The sequence below is a fragment of the Rhinolophus hipposideros genome (assembly GCF_964194185.1).
Source record: "Rhinolophus hipposideros genome assembly, chromosome: 15".
NCBI classification, from domain to species: Eukaryota; Metazoa; Chordata; class Mammalia; order Chiroptera; family Rhinolophidae; genus Rhinolophus; species Rhinolophus hipposideros.
The window spans coordinates 6838697-6864083 of NC_138061.1; the positions used below are offsets into that span (position 1 = coordinate 6838697).

The 25387-nt window shown below is 52.4% G+C and overlaps 1 protein-coding gene across 1 annotated transcript; it reads right to left on the reverse strand.

The window, feature by feature from the left end:
• Positions 1–1127: 1127 nt before the first annotated feature.
• GPR26 (G protein-coupled receptor 26) lies at positions 1128–20801 on the reverse strand. The gene is made up of 3 exons (XM_081075411.1): positions 19846–20801; positions 12305–12418; positions 1128–4468 (listed from the first exon to the last, which is right to left on the reverse strand). The coding sequence occupies exons 1-3, from the start codon at positions 20511–20513 to the stop codon at positions 4237–4239; spliced, it is 1014 nt and encodes a 337-aa protein (XP_080931537.1). The 5' UTR covers positions 20514–20801; the 3' UTR covers positions 1128–4236.
• Positions 20802–25387: the final 4586 nt, after the last annotated feature.

Genomic DNA, 25387 nt, shown 5'->3' on the forward strand with positions numbered 1-25387 from the left:
CAGGACTGGCCATGCCGGATGAAGATGGGGACCAATAAGAGAGCCACACCCACAGCATCCAGCACTGTGTCTCTCTGAGTGGAGCCTGCCTCCGCCTGGCTCCACTCCCCAGTTACGAGGCCGGTGGGAAGAGGGTGGGATGGGTTAGCGACAGAGGGACACCATCACCTCGTGTGGCTACCAGGACAGAGTTTGACTCGAGACCCCAGCAAGTGTCCCTCTGAGTGCCACGCTTCCTTCTTTCTCAGAAAGCATCTGAGCCAGCCAGTGCTGCCGTCCTTGGCCAGCACCCCAATACATCTCATGTTTACTACCTGGGAGCCCCACGGAAAAGATGAGACTGCTTTGCCAGCACCTTCACAGGTAAGGGTGGACAGCTTCTGCTGTTCCACCGGAGTCTTCTGAAAACGGGTTTCTGTCATTTCTTCGTGTGATTAATTTTGTCCCTCTGAGAACAAGATGACCCAGCCCTTGGGTGGTCTGGAACTTGAACGAACTATTTGGAGAATTAGGGAAACATATGAGACAATTGCAGTGTAGATATTTAGAAAGACCCAGCTTTCCGTAGAGCTTGTCCAGCCATCTAAGATCATTTTTCCTCAGGGAATAGTTTGAAGACCACTTACAACAGTCACCCGGGCACTGATGTTTGAAAATGCAGAGTCCCAGGCCCTGCCTAAACCTCCTTACACTGACCGCTGAGGAGGGGGCACAGGAAACTGCATTGTAAACAACCTCCCTTGATGATTCTTTAGATAGTAAAGTTCAAGTTTAAAGCATCCCTTCCAGAGGCTTTAAACCTTCCAGAAAGGTAGTGGGAGCCCCAAAGATATCTAGGACCTCTCTCTTCCCCATGGCACTCACGGTCTAAAGGATATGAGCGAATGCAAGGACTTTCTGGTACCCGACACAATAGTCTCATGAGAATCACAGGCAAATTAGTTTATGCTGCATTTGGATTAAATTCTGAAACTTCACAGCCTGCAGTGCCTCCAAGGCTCACACCATAGCCACGAGTAAGCACCGTCCACCTGCCCACAAGTACGCAAAAGCAGTACAACCAAGACATGGGGCATGGCCTGTTCTTTCCAGCTTCTCTCAGAAAGAAAGGCACCATGGAAAAGAAAACGAATTTCACAGACATGAGAAGTTTATTGCTCGTGGTGACAGAAGGCTGAGCTGAGTGCTAGAAGGAATATACCGTTGGTATGAGATGACTCAAGTCAATGTCCTCTCCTCCCCTCAGCCGATTGCTAAGTAAAAACAGGCAGGCTCTTAGTGAACCATCTTTGGGAGGTCAGCTGACCATGACACACGCAAATCCCAAATGCCACGACTCTCATCCGAGTTGACAGTCCCTTAGTAAGTAAGTCTCATGGCTCTGAAATCCCGTCCTTCAAGAAGAAGCATAAAGAAAAGCTAGCATAGTCGCAGAGAGACGGAGAAAGACATCGTGAGCTGGGTATAAACCTACAAATTCTGGCCATGTAGGGCTGGGAACTGTGCGCTCTCTGTGGGTTCAGGAATTTGATAGCCTCTCCAGTCCAGGCTTTATTTTCAAGCTTCTTAAAGTGTTTTCACCTCATCCAGCTGTCCACCAGCATTTGGGCTTTCTACCTCAAACCATGCACTACACTGAAGTCAAGGAGATAAACCCACGCCGGGTGACATAGCTACTGGCCCCGATGTCTCTAAGTGCTTCACCTGAGAGAACCATGTGATGTTTGATACCTTAAATAACCAAATGAGGTAGATAATTCAGCTGGGAATAATGAAGCAGGGGCAAATTGTATAGACTGTCTATAGATGAATATAAACCTGCATCTCAAGTTCATTCTGGCCAAGTTGGTAGATGCTGGTTGCCAACTCCATGATTCTCTTCTCTCTTCTCCTTGGATTTTAATACCTGGGTCTAAATAATAATGAAAACCCTCAATCAACGGATTTATCTGGGGGTTTGTCTACCTGAGGCCAATACAACTGGCAATCTTGGGTTTTTAGCAGTCCTAGGGGGCTAGTGAAAATTATGAAAGCATCTTTTCAAGATACGTGGCGTTCTAAGCGACAGATTTTGTTTCTTAGCTAAAGAAGAGGTAAAGATACCTGGTTGCTTCAGGATTATCTGCTGTCTATACAGAGTGAGCGGGAGGAGGATTTGACACAATCTGCCTCTGATGGTAACATATTTTACTGCTTCAACTTGACTGTGTGCTGACCTCATCCACTGAGTCACAACGCCTCTTTGCCAAATTCTGAGAGTATTTGTATGTACTTTCTTAGTCCCATGCTTGTTTTCAATCTCATTGGTACTTTTGGTGCTGGGACAATGGAAGGTGGACAGACAGCTGCTTGTCACTAGGAAATCACCACCCAAATGAATGTCTGCTGTGATTCCAACTTGAGCAGCAACATGCTCTGACTCATAGGAATTTGTTTCAGTAACACACAAAGTCAGGTCTGGGCGGGGGTGCACTGGTAGCTGTCTAACAACCAGCTCTCAGTGCAGAAAAGACCCGGTGTGTAGCATTTGCTGATTTTCTTGCTATAAATAGTCCCATCATGGCTAATTTCAAGCTACCCACGTCACATTCGTAAAGACGGAATTGGGATGGTCGTGCCCCACTGGCTCTTCCAAGCAGGTGCAAGCACACCCCCAACTGCAAACAGAAGGTGTAGAGGCCTGGGAAGCTACATCTGTCTTTTTTCCAGTCTCCATGGAAACCTTGAAACTAGACAAGAGTAGGCCCAGCTCAGTTATTTGTTTTCTAAATGAGGATCTAAGGTTGACATGACATCTTTCCAAATAGACATGCACAACATTTCCTTTTCTTTCAATACTGGGGCCACCTGGCAGTGAAACCAACAGGCTCTTCCCAGTTCACTCTGGTGGACCCTGTGCTCCCGGTTACACCTGCAAAGTTAGGATGTGTGGAGCTGTCTCCCCATCCTTTTCAGTCTGGAGGAATCACTTAGAGGACTGAGAAATAACTGCTCTTCGCATTCGTACATTAATTTGAAATGGTGAACACAAACGGGATGAGCAGAAAGCATGGTCCGTTCACCTTGGTTTTTATTAAATCAAGATGAGAACTGCTAATGGATTGGCATATGTATTATACTTATGGTTTTCAATAAAAACTTCACTCTCTCATCATTAGCACAGGGCACTTTCTCAGTCACCTCTGGCAGCCTCCGCTTTCTGTTGATAGACTTCCAGGAATGAAGGTATTGAGACACCGGGATAATGAAAGCCTGTGCTTTAAAAATCAAGGCTAAAACCCTGATCCGGTCAGTTCTTGTCTGTCCATCTCAAAGGACATGCCAGACAAGATGTGTGAGACAAAGTAAAATGCTTCCTGCAAATTCAGGTCACAAATTGGGGAGGGGGACCAGCCAACCACTTTCCTCCTGCCTCTCCTTGGCTCCAACGCTAATGGCATGTAAATCAGAAGAAGGTGACTTCAAGGTCAGACTTTAAAGAACATTATTACATGTATTACCTGCCTATTTAAACCATTTTCATGCTAAGAGTGTCTACACACACAAATGTTAGCTTTTGGGGGGAAAGGAGGGACAAAAGTGGAATCCAGTATGAGCATTTCTAAGACAACTGGTCGGCAACAATCGGCTAGCCACTGGTTGTTACGCATTTTCCCCTTGGGCACAGGACCCAAGAGTCCTAGCTGAGCACAATTTAGTTAGTACCAGCTGAATAATATTTGGGTTAAAGCAGCCACCACTACCCTGTAGGAAAGAGCCGCCATGTTAGATGTGGGGCCCAACGGCCACTGCCAACCTCACTTTCAGCATGACTGATGTCCCATGGAGACCACCGGTTTTCTTCAGCATGGAGCCCAATATCCAGTGGTTAGGAAGCAGGTGGACGCCATGCTTCCCCACCTGCCACCAGCACTGTGTGTCCTTCATGAAGACTGGACCGAGACTCATCTCGGGGAGCCTCTGGTGAGTCTAGGAGCTCAAAGGAGCTTCTCAGAAAGAAGAGCCAGTGCACATTCCACAGTCATCCTTTGGTGATAAACAGGAACAGTTCAACATCCCTGAAGCTGCCCTTGAGGAACCAGGAAGCAGCCTTCAGAGCCCCTATACGCCAGGGAACCGGAATCACGGGGCTTGCCAGGTAGGTGGCGGCTGGTGGTGTCCGCCCAGGAGCCCCACGCCCTCCCTGCCTTCTCACCAGCTGTCTCACTCCAAACTGTCCAGTAGGAGTGGCGTCCTTCACTCCGAGACTGGCAGAATGTTCTGGCTGTGGGAGTCACCTGTGAGGCCCGAGGGGTGGAAGGAACGCCGATTGAGGATCCTGTTCAGAATCTCTCTGCAGCTTTTGCGGTACTGGTGTCGCAGTAAGGAGTACACGAAGGGGTCGGACGCAGCCTTGCTGTAGGCCAGGCACTTGGACAGCACCCCCCAGTGCGAGCTGATGGGTACCGTGGAGGACAGCTCCAGCAGCCTGTGGGGAGACGGGGAAGGCCGTTACTGAGAGCACAGCTGGCACTGCCTCGGGACATCCAAGGACCAGAGCTCCAGTCAGTCCCTGAGCCCAGCTTCCTGGCCAAGCCTCTGTTCTCCGAGACTGCCTCCTCCAGTAACAACAACAACAACAGCAACTTACAACAATAACGGCAGGAGACATTCACCAGGCACTTATTTCATTCTAGTTAACTGTGCTAACTACGCACTTTACACGTGTGATTGCATGGAACCTTGGAAGATATGACAATCTCCATTTTACATGTGAGGAAATAGATGTCCAAGGAGGTTAAGTAATTTGCCCAAGGTCACACGACCAGTAAATTGTCAAGGCAGGATTTGAACCCAGGGCTGTCTGACTCTGGAACCCAAGCTCATCTAACAAATAGGCTAATCCTGGCCACTACTCCAACTCTGCTGCTGACCTGCTGTGTGACCCTGGGCTAGTCATTTCCCTTCCTCGGGCCTGCATGTTTCATCTGAAAAATGAGGAGGTGAATGAGATCATCTGCGATTATTGCAAGTAGAAAAGACTGATTCTTTGCTTCAAATCCTAGCTCTGCCTGCCAAAGGAGGTTGTTTCGGAAGAAGGGCTGAGAATAATTTTGCAAACATCCTACAAATCTCAAAGTATGTCTTATGTAAGGAAAGAATTTGCTGGGCAGGAAGGCCTCTTCCCAGGGTTGGGATTCTGGTGTCCCCAAGCAATAGTGGCAGTCAGGGTACCCTAATGTGATCCTCATTCTTTGGGGGGAATTAGGGAAGATACAACTCATGTGTCAGAGAGGTACAGTTCTGAGGGTCCTTCTGGGACCCATCCATCAACCCCACTCAGTGGTGCTAATGCCAGGCTGTGAGGTAGTAAAGCTTCCCTCTGTGTTAATGGACTTCCCCCAAATCATGCTACTTATTCTTCTCTCTCAAGTGTGACCAGCATATTTGAACATTAATTAAGGTAGAAAAGGCCACAGAGCAGGGAGAGAGCAGGGAGATCACAAATCATCCTCTTCCTACCCGCTGTCAAATGAGGAAATTGAGGCTCAGAAAGGGAAAGGGGTTGCTCAGCATCACACAGCAAGTCAGTGGTAGAGGACGGTCTGGCATCTGGGATCTGGCACCTGCATTCTACATGGGGGGTGGGGAGACGATACAGGGGACGGGGGCAGGTCTGCAAGATGGAAGGCAGCTGTGGCTTTCAGCTTGGTGGGATGCCCAGGTGAGGACCCAGGTACAGAAAGGACTGAGCTTGGGCTAGAACTCTGTATGGCCAACTGTAGTGGTTTTCCTGAAGCCTTCTTGGGACTGAGATTGTGAGGATGAGTCCATGCAGAGAAGGAGAGGGAAGCGGGTGGGCTGTGATTCTCCATTGCAATGCCCCTTTGTGAATAGATCCTTAGTGAATCCATTCTGGGGGCCCTTTGTTTGGCTTCTTATTCCCGGCACCACTGTCTGCCCTTGCCCTCTGACCCTGTGGGGGAATGTGGTCACATTTCCATTCTTGTCCTTAGAAGCCCGAATGGGGAAATGGAGCTGTTAGCATTTGGGAATCTGTACTTTCAAGAACTCTATTTTGGGAAGTGATGAATTTAAGAAGACAAAAATCCTGAATTTAGAATTCACACCTAATAATAGTGATGAAATAGCTGAATGCCAACACATTGTTGCTATGTGATGCCAAATTGCATTTCCAAAATGTCTAGTCTTCTATGTATTGTTAATTCATTCTTAGCATTTTGGCTCTCCCAAGAGGATGTATTAAAAGAGCCAAATAGCTAACTATCCAGCAAGGTCAAAATTATTATTTGTAGGTTTTGCAGACTTCACAGAATAAAATTATTTAGAGCAATTTAAAATTTTGCTGCTTAGATAATTAAGAGGTAAAATTGATCGCATTTGCTTCTCAGTGATTTTATGTAAAGTCTGAATTCGCCTGGCTCAGTAATTATAGTTCCCAGTTGAGTGTCTCCTTAGGGCCAAATACTTGATGTGCATCATCTCTAACCTTACAATTACTTTGTAGAATCAGTATCATTCCCATTTTACAAATGAGGAAATCGAGGCTCAGAGAGTTGAGCAGCAAGCCAGTCTCTCCTACATGGGAAACCCAGTTCCATCTAACTGGACCCAAGTCCGAGGCCACACTAGCTTCAAACCTCAGCAATCACATTGGACAAGATGAGCTCTGGGGTCCCTTTGAGCCAAACAATAACTTTTCCATAAAGTTGTAATGTGCTACCGAGAACTTTTGTCACTTGGCCCTGCCCACAGTGCACATGGCGACCTCTGCTTTGAAAAGCCAATGTCTGGTCTTTGTCAGGACCTCCAGGCAAAGAGATGCTTTCAGTCAATACAGGCCTGGTCCCTGTGCTTGTGTGGTCGCTGAGCCAGGCTGAAGCTGGGGTGCCCCTGCCGTGCTCACATGTGGCTGGCTGACCTGCTTTCTGCTTTTCCTGCGCATATGGACCCCCACCCCAGCTCCCTGCCTTGGGCCTGCTCTGATTGACTTTGCTCCCTCCTAGCTCTGAGTGTTCCAAGTCCCTATTTGTTCAAGGGAGCTGAGAAGGGGTGAGGATTTCCATATTGCCACATCTGCTTCTGTGTAATTCCACATCTGAGCCAGCGTTTGGATGACCATGTGCTCCCCTCCAGATAACCTTTTAAAGAGGTTACACTCCAGCCCACGTTCCCACTAGGAAAGAAGGACTCTTATTCTGATCAGTTATGTTTTCCTCATGGGCAGGGTCCCCATGTGCTAAAAGGTGCCTGCCATGCTCTGTCCCTCTCTCTTTTACTGCACTTGCTGGTTTATTGAGCTCCCCTCTTGCCCCCACCCCCAGCTCTAACCGAAGAGCCCTCAGTTTAGGGCTTATTAGGTTCAGGTGTTAATAAAGTGGGACTTAGTTTCCTTTTGTCATAGCTCCCTGTTGTGGATTGACTTGTGTCTCCCCCAAATTCGTATGTTCAAGTCCTAACGCCCAGGACCTCAGAACGTGACCTTACTTGGAAATAGGGTCCTTGCAAATGGAATTAGTTAAGATGAGGTCTTTGGGGTGGGCCCTACTCCAATAGGACTGGTGTCCTCATCAAAGGGTGACATTTGGACCCAGGTGCTCACAGAGAGAACACCATGTGAACATAAAGGCAGAGATGGGGTGATGCTTCTGCAAGCCAAGGAACGCTAAAGATTGCCAGAACCCAGCAGAAACTGGGAGAGAGGCCTGGGACACATTCTCCCTCGGAAGGAACCCACCCTGCCGACAGCTTGATCTTGAACGGCTAGCCTCTAGAACTGAGACAATCCATTTCTACTGTGTAAGCCACTAGTTAAGGCTTTGGAAAGGAGTGCATCCCGAGTGAGGAGCCCCATGGGAGATAGGGGGTTGTTAGGCAGATTTGGGGACCCTAGCCATAATATCAAAATGGCGCCAAGTACCCACCCCATTCCTGGAGCCCGCTGTGCACCGATGCAGACCCAGGGCTTGGCAGAGGCATTAGCCGCCCTGGTGTAGAACATTGCACCCTCCTTTCCCTCCCTGTCCCCCCTCCCCACCGGCCCTGCCATTAAGCACCAAGGTGACTTTCCATGTACTGCCTGTGGCATGAACTAGAAAACCCTCTGCCATTAGGCTCTGGTCAGGGGGAAATGGTTATGCTCCTCTACTCAAAATGCACACACGTCAGCCCTAAAATGCCTGACACAGTTCTCCCATGCAAATCCCCTGGGGTGAGAGCCCACACTAGGTCAGAAGTCAGGTGGAGGGGAGAGGAGGAGAGAGAGCAGGTCAGGAGTCTGCTTTTTGAAGCATTTTACGTGATTACGATACAGGCGGTTCAGAGACACCCTGCTATAGGTGCCCGGGGGCGTCTAGGCAGTCTGGGCAGTGCCCAGGGAAGGGAGAAGGTGAAATGCTGCAGGGTGTGGGCCCGTTAGCAAATCAGAAGCAGAACACAGAGATGTGTATTATTCTGACTCAGGGGTGACACAGAGCAGATACCCGCCAACCCTCCCCCCAAGTCCTTTTCCCCTGGCCCTACCTCTGTACCCCTGAGCTCTGTATTTGTTGTGGGCAGGACCCCTCCCGGAGCCACTCCTCTCTCTCAGCAGGAAGCCCTCTGAGCTGAATCACTGGCAGGTCTCTGTGATGGTTGTCACTGCAGAGGGCTGATGAGGCCAGGAAGGCCACCCTCCCACCCCCTCACCCACAAGGACCTCTCACCCCCACCCAGCAAGCCGCTGTCCTGGTCCCTAAAGGAAGATTGCGGTGTACTTGCCAGAACTCTGAGGCATTCTCTGAACCCCTGGAAAGATCAGTGTTTCAATTCTGCTGGACAGTGAGAATCTCAAGGAAACTAAGTCGTGGGGTGAGAACAGGAACAGTCACACCAGCAGCCCTCCACCCAGCCCCTCCTGTGGGCCCCCGGGGGCCCAGAGCTTTGATAACTGCTTCACAGACATTGTCCCAAGCCCCCTGGTTCTGTTCTCCCTACTGTACAGAGGCAGAACCAAGGCAAAGCGACGAGCCAAGGCCACAAGGCCTGGACGTGGAAGAATCGAGATTTGAACCCTGGACTGTGGTGCCAGTCACTATGTGACATCCTGAGGCCAGGCAGCCCCTCCGAGCTCCACGACTCTGCTCCAGTCAGCCTTTACTTTCAACTGTTAGATTTAAAATGGTAAATTGGCACCTTCTCTTTACACCTCCCATGCCTCCATCTTCTCTCACCTCCCTGTCTCTCTGTCTCTGTCTCTGTCTCTGTCTCTGTCTCTCTCTCTCTCTCACACACACACACACACACACACACACACACACACACGCTGTGCACCAAATGCAACATGGGTCACAGAACATTGTTTGGGAAGCCAGCCTGATGTCTTCTAAGACTTCTGGAGAATTGGGTCTGTGTGTTTGAAGACCTGTAAGTAATAAGCTGACACTTCAAATTTTCATGAGACATTAGGATGGAAAAGGCATTTTATTAATAGAATATGAACACTGGCCAGCCCCCTGCATACTAAACCCGTCTGCCATCTGCAGAATTCTGTGACTTGGAAAAGGCACCGTGATGGTGCTGTCAGGTCCGCAGTCCTCAAAGCCCACTCCGATGACTTGGGAGAAGCAGAATTATTCGTAAGCATCCGCTGCTATGGAGATAATAACCTTATAAGTGTTTCTAGGCAAGGTAATGTTAATTCAGAAAATGTTTAATTAGTGCTTTTGGATGAGAATCTGTTGCGGATTTTCAGACCCTGATCAACTATTCTGGAAAGAGTCACACGGGACCCAAGGCTTTGAGGACATGGGAGCCAGGGTGTGTAACTAGACGTAGTGTCTCTTATTAAGAACAAAAGTGGCGGTTTCTGAAAGTTTTCCGCTGGGCCCCAACATGCAGGTGCAGGCGGTTCTCTGACTGGCTGGCACAGTTGGCGAAACTCTTTCTGGGGGGTATTTGCTGCACGGTCAGCACCGTATCAACCCAGTCTGCCGATGGCTCCAGCCACCAGCACTGAGGGGCCCCGGTGCAGGTCTCTACCCGCTGCTGTCCAGGTCAGCCCGGCGGGAGGTCAGAGGGGACTCCATGCGAACCCACACTTCTTCCACACCTGCCTGTGTCTGGGTCATGCCATGACGCTGAGGCCCAGGAAGGTGGTTCAACCTGTAGAGGGCTTCTCTGTATTTCCAGCGCCTGGTCCCAGGCTTTGGAGATGTAGCACTAGCAAGGCAGAATTATTGCCAATGGGCCGATGCCAACCTCTAACCCTTGGCTCTGCCGTTTGCTACTCCTGTGTCCTTGGGCAACTCGTCTCACCTCTCTGAACCTCTGTAAGCTGAGGATGCTAGTACTTACCTTGCAAGAGAGCTGTACGAGGTGCACTCAGGGCTGTACGCGTACCTCCTAGGTGCATTACAGGTGTCCAATAAGTGACAGTGCAGTTATAGAGTCCAGATTATCTTCTCATAAGGGAATACTAATAAGGAAGCTCGAGAACCTATTTGAAGACGTGAATGGTTCTTGACCCAAGAATGATGCATCTTGGATGGGGAAAATGACCAGGGAGCCCTGCCCAGCCAGCTTGATCCGGATCAACTTAAAGGAGTGGCAGTGTCACAGCAGAAGCCCCTTCTCTTCTGCAATGTCCCGATTTTGCCAGCTCTGTGTTCCCCACTGCTGTCCCGATGTTAACCCAGGCTCTTACATGCATCTCCGTTTATAAAGCTCAGATGGAAGGAAGTTGCAAATCAGGCTGCCTGCATAGAGGCAGTCATTGTGGCGTTGTGGGGAGTATCAGTTTCTGCGCTGACAGCTCAATGAGGGGTTTAAGTGACACTCCAACAACTTGATCTCAGTCATCTCAGAAACTGCAGCTTTCTGATTCTGAGTGGGCACAAAGTGCCTCCCCAGCCCTCGGGAAGGAAAGCAGGAAGCTCCGTGCTGTCAGAGGAGACGCAGAATGGTGCGGTGCATGGGGTCCGTGTGCAGGCTGTGGCTCCAGGCAGACCCAGGCTGGAGGCCTGGCTGAGTCACTTACTGGACTGGGCAAGGCTGGCCCCTCTCTGAGCCTCAGAATCCTCTTCTTTAGAGATTATCCAGATGTGGAGGGTGGCACAGCTTCAGGCACAGAGTGGGGACGTATAGGATTGCTTTAAGAGACCAGCTTGTTCTTACTTCTCCCCTCTGAATTCCACAGGGTCAGCCTGGTGCTGCCTCAGTGGCTTTCACTTTTATGTCTATGGATAGGATGTGGGCAGAGGATCGTGAGTTGGCACTGCATCCAGGAGAGCCTCCAGGACTCCTCGGTGGCCGTCCAACGGGGGCTCAGGCTGCTTGGTTCCCTGTGCCTTGTTAGGCAAATGACCTACACAACCCCTTTCCCCTCTGAGCCTCAGTTTCCCCCATCTGCCAGTGCAGCTCAGACAGCTTACCCAGCCCACCCCTTGGGGGCGCTGTGGGGTCCAAGAGGAAACGTGAGCAAACTGCAGCTCTGTCAGGTCCAGCTAATGTGTCGCCAGAAGGGACTTCTTAGCTCCCCAAGCCCATCTCTGCCCCGCAGCTGCCTCCTGGCACTCATTAACCCTAACTAGGCCAGGAGTCGTACACCTCAGCGACAAAGCTGTGGGGTTTCCTGCCTCTCTAGTGTGTAAAACGAACACTAGATTTTTTCTTTTTTTTTTCTGGCTAACACGTACAGAGAAAATTCTGTAGCGAGAACAGGTTGGCTTTTGGAATGCACAGTGCTGAGGCCAGAGCACTGCAACCTTGGCTGGCGTGGGGTTGGGGATTGGGAGAGAGTGTGACAAGCTCGCGACTCCTGGACTGAGAGTGGGAGATCCCCGGGACTGTGGGCCAGATCGGCCCACCTGGCTGGGCAGGGCGCGTGCTCCCTGCCTTGTGCAGATGGCTGACAATGCTCAGGGGCTGGGCTATACCGCACTCAGTGGGCCGCAGGAAGCCGACCATTGCAGGCTGTCTTCCTCCGTCTTTTTCCCCCTTTCCTTTCCTTTAGGGTCCCCTGGGGGTGCGGTCCAGGATAAAGGGTTAGCATGATGTGATTTGGAAATCATGTGGGAGAGAGTCTTTTACAACCCATTTCGTTCTGAGTTTAATCCAAAAGAATTCAAGGCTAAAGAGAAAAAGCATGCACCTTCCCTCTCATCAAAACTGTCAAGTTCACTCTCACCCCGCAATGCACTACGTAGAGAAACGTGTGGCTGAGAGAGGCTGGGGACTGCTCAAGGTCACATGGGCCCTGCTTTGCTCTCCAAAGCCCATGCCTGTCCCACCCGCCACATGTTAGTGTCGCGCCGGTCAGGCTTACCTGGTGATGACATAGGGTGCAAAGCACACGAGGAAGGTCCCTATGAAGGTGCTGATTTTCTTGGTGGCGCGCTGCCGCCGTCTCTTTTGTTCCTCGAGACAGCGTTCCCGCACACTGCACGTGAGAGAGGGGCAGACAGTGACTCACGGGTCGACCTGCCCAGGTCACAGTTACTATCATAAGCTCAGGCAGTAGCCTTGAGTGTAGGAACTTGGCTATACAGCCAGAGAGACCGAGGTCAAGTCTTGGCTGTAACTATGTGACCTTGGGCATGCTGTGTGACGTCACCAAGGGCCATCATCTGTGCAATGTGGGGCATAATACAATAAAATGCCACGAAGGGCTGTTTTGAGAATTAAATGCATAAAGCACACAGATGCATAAAATGCATTCAACGCACGTAGCATTTCCAGTAGTTAGCACAGTGCCCAAGCAAACGCAAATAATATAAACTCTTATGATTATTGCTCGTATCATTCACTTATCCCCTGCTATGCACCAGCCCCAGAGTCCACACCCTCTAAACGGTATCTCTAATTTTTATCCTTACCACAATTGATCCTGCCAGGTGGTGCATTTTACCTGCCAGCCGGTGTTTACCTGCCCTGTTTTACAATGAATACCACGAACTCCATGAGTCCCAGTGATTTGCTCAGCCGGGAAGTGGAGACAAGATTCGAGCCTGTGTCTGTGTGACTCAGAGCTGGTCTTTTTCTCCCTGGGCAGCCTGGCCTCTGTGTGCAGTGTCTTCCTTTCCTCCACTCCTCCAGCCCTGTGTCTCCCATCCCAAAGCCTCAACCCTGCCTGAAGCTACAGACACAACTTATGGGGTCACTGAAAGAGAGGTCCCTCGATTCCTTCAGAGACCAAGCTCAGCAAAGCGAAGGGACTGCCAAGGCCCTGGAGAATCCGGGACACAGCTCTGAGGATGGAATCAGGAGCTTGCTGCCTACACTTCTAACCACACCCTGTTCCTGACTCCATTTTGCTCTGGGACCTTTGGGAACAGACATCTCATGCCAGCTACGAGCAGTGGTTCTTGCAACCCGTTTCCTGCAGCCACAGGGACATGCACAAGCGACAGCCACTCTGTTGGTGACTACAGCTGAGGAGCATGGAAAGGCAAACCCGTGCTCCATCCCACGGGGCCCCATGAGAGCACGTGTTTCTCCTGTTTGCTTTGAAAGTAAATCACATGAGTCCAAAGCTGCCCAGGAAGTGAAGATAACTTGGCAGAGCCAGGCCTGGGCCGCAGTGACCTGGCTCCAAAAATAGGCCAGTCTGTTCAACGAAAGCAAGGAGTGGAGATAATGAATACTCATGAGCCAGGTCCGTGTGCAGTGTGAATGCCAGGACAGCCTTCCCTTTCTTCCACGTGTGATTTTAATATTTAATCCAAACTCTTCTTCATCAGAGTTCTGATCACGGGGACAATTCCACAACCGTTTGGATTGAAAGCCCCCGAAATTCCTACAGGATTTTTCTCCCTTGCCTCATGCCTTTCCGGGAATTTAGAGAGTTGGGAACTGGAGTTTGGCTTGGTACAAATGGGTTTCATGTTGGCTGACAATGTATTACTCATGACTAATATTATCAATTAATTTCTAATAACTGTATTAATACAAACCCACACTTCTTGAGTCTTTACTATGTGCCATCTTAGATACTTAGATACTGTGATAGGAGTTCATAGGTAGGGACGTACCAGGGTCGTCTCACCCAGGAAATCTGAAGAATACAATGAGGGGGGATAGAAAGGTGACCTTGGCTAGGCTCGCACAGCAAGAGTTGGTCTTAAATCTCTTGACATCCAATTTATACCTGGGTTTCTGCAGAGTGTTCTACCAAAGTCCTCTGGCCTGAGCGATGTGTGCAGGGTATGGGTGGGCGTGGAGAGAGGCATATGTCCCAAACTGGGGGACAGTGAGGTGACATATAATTCAGATAATTCGCCTTGGTTTGCTGGGACCTGTCTTGACCCTAGAACTCAAAGTCGTTTATCCTGGGGCCCTTGTCCCAGGCAAACCAGGACAATGGTCACCCTAAGACACAGCATGTTTGCCATGTTCTCCACAACACAGGACTGTCTGTTTTCACTTGAAACTGTTTCTGACTAAACTTTCAGTGCAATTGGGGATAGAATTGCTGGAGACCTGGGACATGAGCCAGGCGTCTTCAGCCATCACCCCATGAGAGGAGTAGATTCTAGTCATCCCCTAAAAAATGAGCCCAAATTCAGATAAATGACTCATCGAGGGGAAGCCAAACTGGTGGTGGCACTGGGACAGGCCCTCCAATCTGTGATCCTGACAATGTCACCCATTTCTCAGAGCCTTTACAATAACCGAGGGCATCTGGGATGATGCTGTATGTGACGTTCGCATCTTCACGGGCTGCTCATGTCTCTGCTCGGGGACAGACTAGATCTCTATGTCACGTGTAGCACAAGAGCTCCTCTCACCCTGTGCTCCATCCTCCTCACAGACGGGGGAAACTGGGGCTCAGACAAGAGAGAGGTTTGCCCGTCCAGAGCGTGGGGTGCAGAGGGGCGTATCACAGTCACTGACGCCCAGTCTACTACTCCTAGTCAGGAACCACGTGGCTGTTTCCTTGAACTCTCGCAAAAGAATGGATCCATCTTCTCCGGCTGGAGCTCCCCTGATTACCAGGTTAGGAAAGGTTGGTGACAGGAATGAGAAAGGCAGGGCAGTCTCCAGTTTCCAAGGGGAGCAGTGCAATCCTCTTTCTTTTCACAGTATGAGAGCAGCTCACTAGCTCCCAGAACAACATAATCAAATCACTTGGTGCTTGTCAGTTCCCCCCACTATAGATAGCTTTGCAAAACTGAGCTCATTGCATTCATGCAGCCCTGAGACTGTTATTTTCCTTATTTGCAGATGAAGACACTGAGGGCCAGAAAGGTCACATGGTGCCCCGCCCAGGGTTGCACAGAGTTCAGAACAGACCATGAGTCATTCCAGGTCTCTTGACTCCAAGACCTGGGGTGTGACCCCCGGACCCCACTGCCTCCCATAGGATCGCTGAGGGATGAGTAAGCTGCATTTAAACACACAGATGCATTCTCCAGATATGCTTGGGCCAGGTGGTGGCAGCTGAAGTCCTTAGATCCCCAGATGGAAACCTCAGGGCAGAGGGTGAGAGAGCAAATCTCCCCTGGCCAGACTGTGAGCTTGTGTGCCAGTGTGGGGTCCTCAGGGCTCTAACAGGACACAGAGTTTCCTTGTGACAAAGGGAGACAGACTCTCCTGCACTGTGACCTGTGGGGTCCAAGAGACGTTCCCCAGCAGGTTTCAAGAATAAAGCAGAGGGGACAGAATGCTGGGACTATCTGGAAAGTGCACAGGTGAGGCGATTGCAGCTAAAACCTGCCAGCCCAGATGCCTCCACGCTCCACACCGTGGTCTGGGTCCTGAATGAGCCCAGATGACTGTAGGTGGTCCAGAGCCCAAGCTCTGAATGCTCAGAGTGACCCAGACTTGTTTTCTGGCTTTTAGGAGAATGAAACAAAAGGCGAGGCAGTGAGCTGACCGATGGTGGAGAAGAGCCGTGAGTTTGGGGCTAGGACATGGTCCTGTGAGCAGTCCTGCCCTGAGACCTGGCAAGAAGGGTGTGTCCTGGCCCTGGGCATTGAGGGGCCCACACCTCTCCTCATGGAACAGAGGCACAAGGCTAAGGGGAAGTGCCCACCCAGAGGCCACAGCCTCCATTCTCGACCAACCTCTAAGGATCGGAAACATGGCGTTCCTTGCCCAAATGCCCTGCTCCTGCTTCCAGACGTGTGTAGGGCCCATCCTCCTGAGGGTACACTATGCCACCAGTGTGCTCAGCTTGAGCCTTGAAGGGTGACGTTGGTGAGGAACACGTGGGTGCACAGACCACAATGTCCACTTCTGCAAGGGAGGCCCCTGGCAGTGCTGGGGAGAGCCAGGGGTGCAGACAAGTGGGGGTCTGTGTGCTCAGGGCCGGTTCAGTGCTCCTACCATGGTTGAGTCTGAACCCCAAGGAGCCTGAGAGTGCCAAGTGTGAACCCAACCTTGAAACACGTTATACATGCGTGTGTTGGTCAGGTGGGAGGGTAGAACACATTTTATCGAACAGTTTCTGACTAAGTGTAGAACTTCTAAATATTTACATAGCTAGTGTGTGCATGCCTCTGTCTGCACTATTTTCCATCCCTAAATCTCAGGGCAGACCTGGGCTTGGGTCTTGACCACATTCTAGATCTGCTAAGTTTGATAAGTCCCCCACTTCCTTGAGTCTCCCAATGTCCTCACCTATAAAACCAAGGGAACAATGAGGTTATCTCCATGGGTCTTTGTCTGGACACTCTCCAGGGTCAGCAGTCTGTGATCATAGGATGAGTGGGCTCCATCCTACTCCGAGAAGTCATGAACATGTGCCAGCCGGTGAGCGGTGGCCTGCAGATGACTGCCACGTCAATACCCCGGCTCCCCATGTGTCCCACGTCCAGTGAGAGCCTAAGCGTCTGGTGGTACCAGGGGGAGGATGGAGGACCTGGTATAACCAGCACTGAGGTGTGGTTTGGGAGAACTGAACCAAGCAGACTGAGCAGCCGGAGGACCGGCTGGGTAATAAATATCAGGAATTCCAAATTGCTTTATGAACGGAGTAACTCGAGACACTGCCACAGAAAGGCAGGCGTGGGGAACGTCTCTTAGGGTCCCAGGTTAAATTCAGAACAGAGGGTCCCTGATCTGTTGGTGGTGTCAAAGCAAAGGAGCCCAGCTTGCCACTCACCTTGTTCGACACTCTGTGGGAAGAGCAGGCACCACCAGGGAGCTGCCTGACTAACCATCACCCTGAGCCTCAGGGAATGCAAAATGGGTCCCTTTTAATTAAGCCCCTGGAGGCCACTCGCGTGGTGGCTGTTAAGTAAAAAGTCTCGGTGAGCAGACTCCACCTTGGCTGTCCAGATAAAGAAGCCCCCTGGCTTCTGCAGGTCTGGGACTGGCACCCCCAGATCCCCTGACTCTCAGCGCCAACCCGAGCCAGGAGGTTGGCTGGCCTTCCTGGAGCCTCAGTGCCTACGGCTTGGGGGTGCTGGGGGCAGCCCCATGGCCCAGCTAGCTCAGTAGTTTCTCACTTGGGGGGAGAAAGACTTTGAGCCCCCAAGAAACGAGCCTGAGGATCAGTCGTCAGGGAGCTGGTGCCCCCCTACGTGGTCCACTGCCCACCCTCTTCCTCCAGGGACGGGCGCCACAGAGAAAGGCAGGTTGTTTTCCCTGCAGGGTCAGCACTGTCACATCCACCCACTATTCCAAAATCTCAGGCCAGCCCTCAGCCAGTGGGACCTGTCTGAACTAGCCAAGGGCTAGCCTCGTTCCAGAAGTCCTTCCTTTCCCCAGTGCAACTGGCACTACTCTGCGGCCCTACAGGGCTCCTCAAAGCATACTGGGCTCAGAAGAGGTCAAGGTCCCCCTGGAAGGGAGTGAGTGGAGGAGAGAAGAGGGGACCAGAGGCCAGTGGAGCACCTGCCTCTGCTCCTGAGACCCCTGGGAATTCTCTCTGCTGTGTCTCGCCTGGAGTCGGTGAGTGGAGTGGGCCCTACATCCTAAAAGAGCTGAAAAGGAACCATGGCCTCTCCACCCCTGGAACTTGGAAGAGAGCAGAGATGGGGTGTACACTGGTCTAAATAGGAACTTATTTAGTTCCTATTATTGATTTATTATTTAGTTCCTAGCGAGGCTCGACCCATCGTCCGCTGTTCTAGTCAAGGTGAGAGGGCCCACTATAGAAGTCATCCAGACCCTGGGAGTTAAACAACACTGCCTATGGCTTCCCGAGCAGTCCCAGCCTAGTGGTGGGGAGGTGAGGTCTTCCCACCCCTGCATGACAAGAAAGGTACGAGCTCTGCAGCTGTGGCTGCAGAATATTTCCTTAAATGATGGTGAACACAGGTGGACACATGCAGTGAGTCAGCCCACGTCTTTGTGTCAGTGTGCGTGCAGGCCAACCTGTGACCTGCACAGACGCGAGAGCTGTCTGTAACATATGCAGATATGTGAATGCATGGGATTGTGTGTGAAGCTCACACATTCACACACATGGGTCCGTACACCCTGGTGTCATGTGCTGTAGGTCATTCACATGTACACATATGTGATTCTGTGATGGAGAGTCTGATGAATCTTCATATAACTCATCAGGATATCCTCAGAAAGGGCCATTCGGAGGGGACAATGAACACAGGCATGTATGCCCTTGTGCAGACACAGTGAAGTTCAAAGGCTTTTCTCTTTATTGCTCACGGGCAGAAGAAACTCCGGAAGGAGACTTGCTCAGACTGACACCTCTGCTCTGTCCCTCCCAGACATAAGCTTGCTTCTCCCTGGGTGAGTGGGGTGCGGTGGCATTCTCACCCTAGGGACTGAGCTCCCTCCCTGCCCCTGGCCTCCCTGCATCGGTGTTCTCTGCCTGCTTCACTATCTGTGCCTTCTGGAAGCCAAAGCCCCCTTATCAGGGTCCTGGATGACAGAGCCTGCCCTTCCCTGGGATAATGGCATACGGAATACCAGAGTCCACAGAGACACCACCAGCGGTTTCCCTCCTACTTTCCTCTTTTTGTAAGGAAAGCCGAGGTGAGCCAAGGACGCCTCAGCTAAGTGTGTCCCCAGGGGAGGGCAGGAATTCCAGGCGGTTCCTGAGCCCACCATCCCGGAGCTGCCTTCCTGAGAAACAGCCCCCAGATGAAGGTGGAGATAGGTGGGAACCTCAGGAGTGACACTTTCCCTCTGCAGGGGCCTTTGGGCTTAAAGTCCAGGAGACAGAGGACGGTGCTGACTGGGAAAGCCAGGAAGAGCCCCCCGTCGCCCTCCCCCGATCCTCCCAGAGCATTCTGATGCTTCTTTAAGGACCCACAGAGAGAGGTGAAGCCCCAGGACACACACACACACACACACACACACACACACACGCACACACGCGCATGCGTGCACACATGCACACACACATAAACCCATGTGCACGCACACACATGTACACATGCACACACCATCAGGAGATAGGCAGCACAGACCCCAGAGAAATGACAGACCTGGAAAAGCAGCACGGTACCATTGGAGAGCTCTTGAGCTCCCTGAGCTCTTAGGCCCGGCTCCCAGGGCCTGGGGAGAACCTTTTAAAGGCTTCCAGCAGTGAACAGAGATCACTGCTTTCCCATGCTGTTTCAAGTGGAAACCGCAGACATACAATCAGTATAAGAAGTCCAACAAAGTTCTGACTCTCTGTGATTTCTACCCTGATGCTTTGAAAACCACATATATTGTTTCACCCATAGTTTTGGTGGCTCTGCGTGGCTGATGCTCTAAGCACCCGTCTTAGGACTAGGAGCGCGGCCCCTCCCCCCCCTCACTCTTCCCCAGAGGAAATGGACACTCGGTGGGAGGAGGGCTTGTGCAAGGCTGCACACTGGAGCGCGGGGGAGACATGGGCCCCCTCTGCCCCACAAAGACCGCCCCTCCCCTCACCGCGTCGCGGGAAGCGGGTCCCAGCGCCCTCACCTGGGGTGGATGTCCACGAGCAGCACGAGCGTCTGCATGGTGATCACGTCGATGCGCTTGCAGTGGAAGCGGGCCACCTGGAGCACCTTGAGGTAGGTGCAGCAGAGCACGACGAAGGAGAGCAGGAAGCTGAGCGTGTGGAAGGCGCCGGTGAAGCCGGCGAAGCGCAGGAGCTCGTCGGGCCGCCGGCTGCACAGCGTGCACGAGGCGTAGGCCGGGTGGAAGCCCAGCCAGGACAGGGCGAGCGCGGCGGCGGGGAAGGCGAGCGCGTGCAGCCACGTGTAGGCCACCATGAGCGCGGCGTCCCGGAGGCGCATCTTGGCGCGGTAGCTCAGCGGGAAGACCACGGCCACCCAGCGGTCGATGCTGAGCGCCGCCATGCTGAGCATGGCGTTGGTGGCCAGGAAGGTGTCGAGGAAGGCGGCCAGGCGGCACAGGCGGTCGCCCGCCGGCTGTCGCTGCGCCACGACGCCGGCCAGCGTGAGCGGCATGTTGACCACGGTGCACAGCAGGTTGCCGCACGTGAGGTTGAGGGTGAAGAGCGCCGGCGCCTGGCGGCGGATGTCGGCGCTGTGCAGGAGGCAGAGCAGCACCAGCGCGTTGGACAGCAGCGAGACGCCCATCGTGCCCACCAGCAGCCCCGCCAGCCCCGCGTCCCAAGAGTTCATGGTGCGCGCCCGCCGGCGCTCAGGGCCGGCAACGCGGCGCGGCCACGGCGCCGCCCTCCGCCCGGCGACCCCCGGCCCCCGCCGCCATGGCTCCTGGAGGGCGCGCGGCCACCCCGGAGCCCCGCGCCACCTCCTGGGCAAGCGCCCCGGGCGCCGCTGAATCCGGAGCGTTTAGCGCCTTGGGATGCTGGATTGCAGGCTCCTGCGCCCCCGCTCTGCCTCTGCTTCCTCCTGCCCTCACCCCATCCCTCTGCCTCCGCTCCGCACCCTTCTGCTCCCTCTCCCTGCTCGGCTTGCTCACTCTCCCTTTTTGCTCTCCTTCCACCTCTCTCTCTCTCTCTCTCTCTCTCTCTCTCTCTCTCTCTCTCTCTCTCCCCTCTCCGCCCCCCCCCCTGTGCTTCTCTCTCTCCCAACTGCTGTTGTCTCCGTCTGTCTCTCCCACCCCCAATTTTCTCCTCGCCTCTTGTTCTTCCCTCTCCTACTCTCTCCAGAATCTGGGTGCTTCTACCACAGAAATCCCCGTTGATGCAACACACACACACACACACACACACACACACACACACACACGCACGCTGAGAGCACTGAGGGAACTAGCCCTGAAGTCTTCCGTGCAGGATGACTGGCTCCTGTAGCAATCCCCACCGTGCTCCCCTATGTGTGTCAAAGCCAGGCTGGGTCAAAGAAGTCTCTGAGAAAGGGGAGGTACTCCTGGGCGCCTTCATACCTCGTGCCACCTGGCCCAGCCTGGGTGCCAGGCTGGCCAGAGCTGGACATGGAGGTCCTACCCCACCTGTCCCAGCTGAACCTCCCGGGGCTGATGCTCATCCCTCTCTGGGCTGAGCTGGGGGAGCTCAGGTAGGCTCCTTTTGCTGAGAGGGGAAGGAAACCCAGTCTCTCCATCTGGCATGACCAGTGGCCTGACTCAGGGCAGCAAGTGCCCTCAGGGGGCTCTCTGTTCATGGTGCCCTCTTCCCCTCACCTTTCAGCCTAACCTTCAGCAGCATCCTCAGGCCTGCTGGCAGAAGCACTGACCCTCACTGTGACATCCCCTGAGCTACCCCTCAGCCAGGAGAGGCCTTCATCAGCCCCTGACCCTGAGTGCTCAGATGTATCTGTCCACAGCGAGCCTCAGCAGAGCCCTGGTGTGGCTGATACTCAGCATTCCAGCCCTAGTTCCAGCTGCTGCCATCTGTCAGCCTGCACACCATCTGCCCTGGGTCTCGTGAGGCAGCAGGGTCCGGCTTAGGAGGGACCCGAATGATACAATGGGCAGGAACTCTTTAGGAACAGGATGGTGGCTGGCGTGGCTTGGTGGCAACCCCAGAGACTCTGGGCATACAGGTCTCAGCTTCCCTCAGGAAAGTGCACAGAGACTGTGGCCCTTCTGTCTCTTGTCAAGACCCTGTGGGGAAGGTGTATGGAGGAGGACTCCCCTCCCCACCCTGACAGCCTGGGTTTGAACCAACACACCACTGACGTCATGGGACCCTGGGCAAGTTCCTGAACCTCGTTGAGCCTCATTTTCCTTCTTCGTCTTTCAGGCTTCTGAGGAACAACGAAAGATAATGTGAATGCCCAGCTCTGCTTCCCAGAGAAGGAAAATGGGCCGAATGCCTGCAGTCTCCTCATCGCTTGGCCCCACACGTCTTAATCAGAGACTTGGTATGTGACATCAGGGTGAGGTGTTCACCTGTGCGTCTCCCCTGCTCCCAAAGACTTTGCCCCCACAAATAGCCGCTGGCATGAGATAGGTGCCTATGTCCTGTTTGTGGAGTAACTGAGTCAGCTAATTAACGTGCTCCCAGGGACACACTGGGTCCATGATTCTCACACTTCAGTGTTTATCAGAGTCACCCAGTACTTGGGGTGCGGGCTAAAGATTTAGGTTCCTGGGTCATACTTCTGGGGTTTCCAAGTCAGAGGGTCCATGATCTGCGTTGTTAACGAGCTCCTTAGGTGACAGAGGTGGTCCGTGGCCATGTGCTCCCTGAGGAGCACAGAGCTGGCAGCGGGCCGGCTAGATGCCTACTCATCACCTGGGCACGTGCCCCAGAAATGACCTGACGTCCCGGCGTAGAGGCAATCCTGAAGCTCACCAGTGTATTGTAGGAAGCCCAGTGGAAAGCCATAAGAAATACTCTCTTAGCATGTTGGAGTTTACAAAAGACGTCCAGACATTATCCCACTTTATTTAATCCCTGCGACAATGACAAGAAGTGCTTTCCATTTTCCACATTTTAGACATGAGTACACTGAGGCTGAAAGAGTTTAAGTGACAGAATTGGTACAGAATGAAGCCAGGATATCTAGCTCTACAGAGTGGCCCCTTTCTCACACTCCAGAGGTCCTCGTCACCTTCTCAAGCCGTGTCCTTGGTCTGGAACTTAAAATTATCTCAACGTAGCAACACCAAAATGACACTGGTGACCAGGTAACCAGGTTAAACAGTGATAAGCCAGTGACCATGCACACGTGTGCACATGCACGCAGATACTCAGATCATTTCCTTCTGGCTGTGAACAATATTTCTTTCCCCCAGTGGGGCTGCTGGAAATAGCGACCAGGTCCTCAGTCCCTTGGCTTCAGCCAAGCTGGGCCTCACTGAGCACAGCCCCAGACAGCGGCAGTCAGGTCACACTCACCAAAGAAAGGAGATACCTGTTCCTGTCCAGGCCTTGACACAGGTTTTCACCGCCCCTTGAGAAAAGACTCAAGAATCTGACCCACTCGATGAGGGATGATGAATGCAGCACTGGAGCTTGGAGGGGGTCCACACTGTGGCCAGGTCTGCATGGCATGCTTCTCTGAGCTGGAATGTCATGATGGTGTTCATGGAGTCAGCAAATGCTGGGACTGGACCCCGAGGGAGGGCTGCACACATCACTGAGCCTCCTTGCCACACCCTATGGCATAGACGTCATGAACCCATGTTGACAAGGAAAGGTGCTGACACCCAGAAAGGTCCCTAATTTGTTCAAGGTCACGCCAGGAATGCATCAATAGAAACGATAGAATAAATTGATTCAGATGGCAGAATCATCACGTGACGGGGAATACACATCTACTGGGCATTAAGATCCATGTTCTTTCATGATATCACACAGGTGTGACTACACACGTACTCCCAATGAGCGGCTGGAGACTAAGTGGCCCTCTCCACGACTATCTTTAGAAAGAGATGAAAGGTTTGTATAAACTGAACAGAAACTGGAACGTCACCGATGCCCTCAAGAGAGGTCTCACCAAAGTGCCGTGGACACAGGGAGCACATCCCTTTGGGGAATGGGAGGCTTCTGGATGTCTGCAAGTGGAGGGTCCTAGGAGCTGGCATTCCAGGGAGAGGGAGGCGCCTGAAAAAACGCCTCAAGACCGAAGCCTGGTGCATATTTGTGGTTCCGGAGAGAAGGTGGGCCTGCAGAAAGGCTGGAAAGAAAGGTGGTGGCAAGTCTTGGACACCAGTCCAATGCCAGGCTGAAGGACGGAGAGGTCCGTGATTTTCAGGTGACCACTTCCAGGACTTGGAGCCTCCAGCCACCCCAGGGACGTCCCTGCCGGCCTCTCCACCTGAGCCCACCAGCAGCCGTTTTCCCAGCACTTCCACACCTGCTATTTCGTGTGACCCTAACTCTGGGAGTTCTAGGATTGACACAGAGATGTTCTCATTGCACAGCTAAGAAAACAGATTCTAGAGGGGACGTTTTTTACTCAAGGACATGTGGCTGGTGAGTGGCAAACACCAGGGCCTGGAACTCAGAGCCCTGCCTCACTGTCCAGTGCTCTTTCTGCTGCTAGGTGTTACCCACTTTCAGATGGGTGGTCCTGCTCCAGGCTGTTCATGCTGACCCCCAGCCCAACTGTGAAGCTGAGCAAGCACAGTCAGTTGACTAGAGTCCTCCCAACAGAACCATCAGGCCTCTGGCCCACTTGCCCATTATCAGGGAGGAGAGGAATTGGTTTTCTGGACAGGGCCTTTTCTACCCCTGTGTCTCTCCATGGCTGTCCCAGGCCCCACAAGCCAGGCACAGAAGGAAGTGGGCCCAGTGGAGGGAAGAAGAAGCCTGCAGTCTCAGCTGATGACCTCCTGGGAGAAGTTAAGGCACCATTGTCTGATGGGATCAGGGTGATAGGAACATTTATCAAAGGCTTGCTATGATCCCCAAACCCTGTCTGCCAATTCTTAGTTAATATTCACAGTGGCCCTGTATGAGAGAGGCTGTGGGTATCCCCATCATACAGATTAGGAAACTGAGGTTGAAAAGGTTAAGTAGTTTGCCCAGGGTGTCAAAGCTAACAAGGGAGGTGATGTGGACCCAGGCATGTCTGACTCAGCCTATCTGACTGCATGTGGTAACTGTGACTCTGTTCTGATGCCCAGAGTTGGTTGCCCCCAATCTCTCCTGTTGATGCCCGATCAACCATTACTTTCATTCTCCCCTCCCTTCCCAAACTAGATCCTTGGGCTAAATGTCAGCTGGGTGATAAAGGAAGTCAGTGTGTGACACATGTACAATCGCCTGAGAGCTCGGTGTGGACCAGGCCTTCTGCTGAGCATTTTATGTCCACTTCCCAACTCATGGTTCCTAGAATAGGCATTGCCATCCCACTTATGAATGGGCTGATGGAGGCTTGCAGCTAAGCAGCTTGCCCAAGGTCTCACAGATAGCCCGTGGCAGATCTGACATCAGAATGCTGATCCTCCCCCAGCTCAGACCCCATCACCTAAACCACAGCTGGGAAAACAGGAGGAGCTGCAATACAGCTCATGTCTGCCTAGCCTAGATATAGAGCCATTCCTCTCCACTGAGCTCACCATGCCCACACAGCCAGGCAGTGAGGTTTGCACTTTGCCTTGAAAATCCATTAAACCTGCC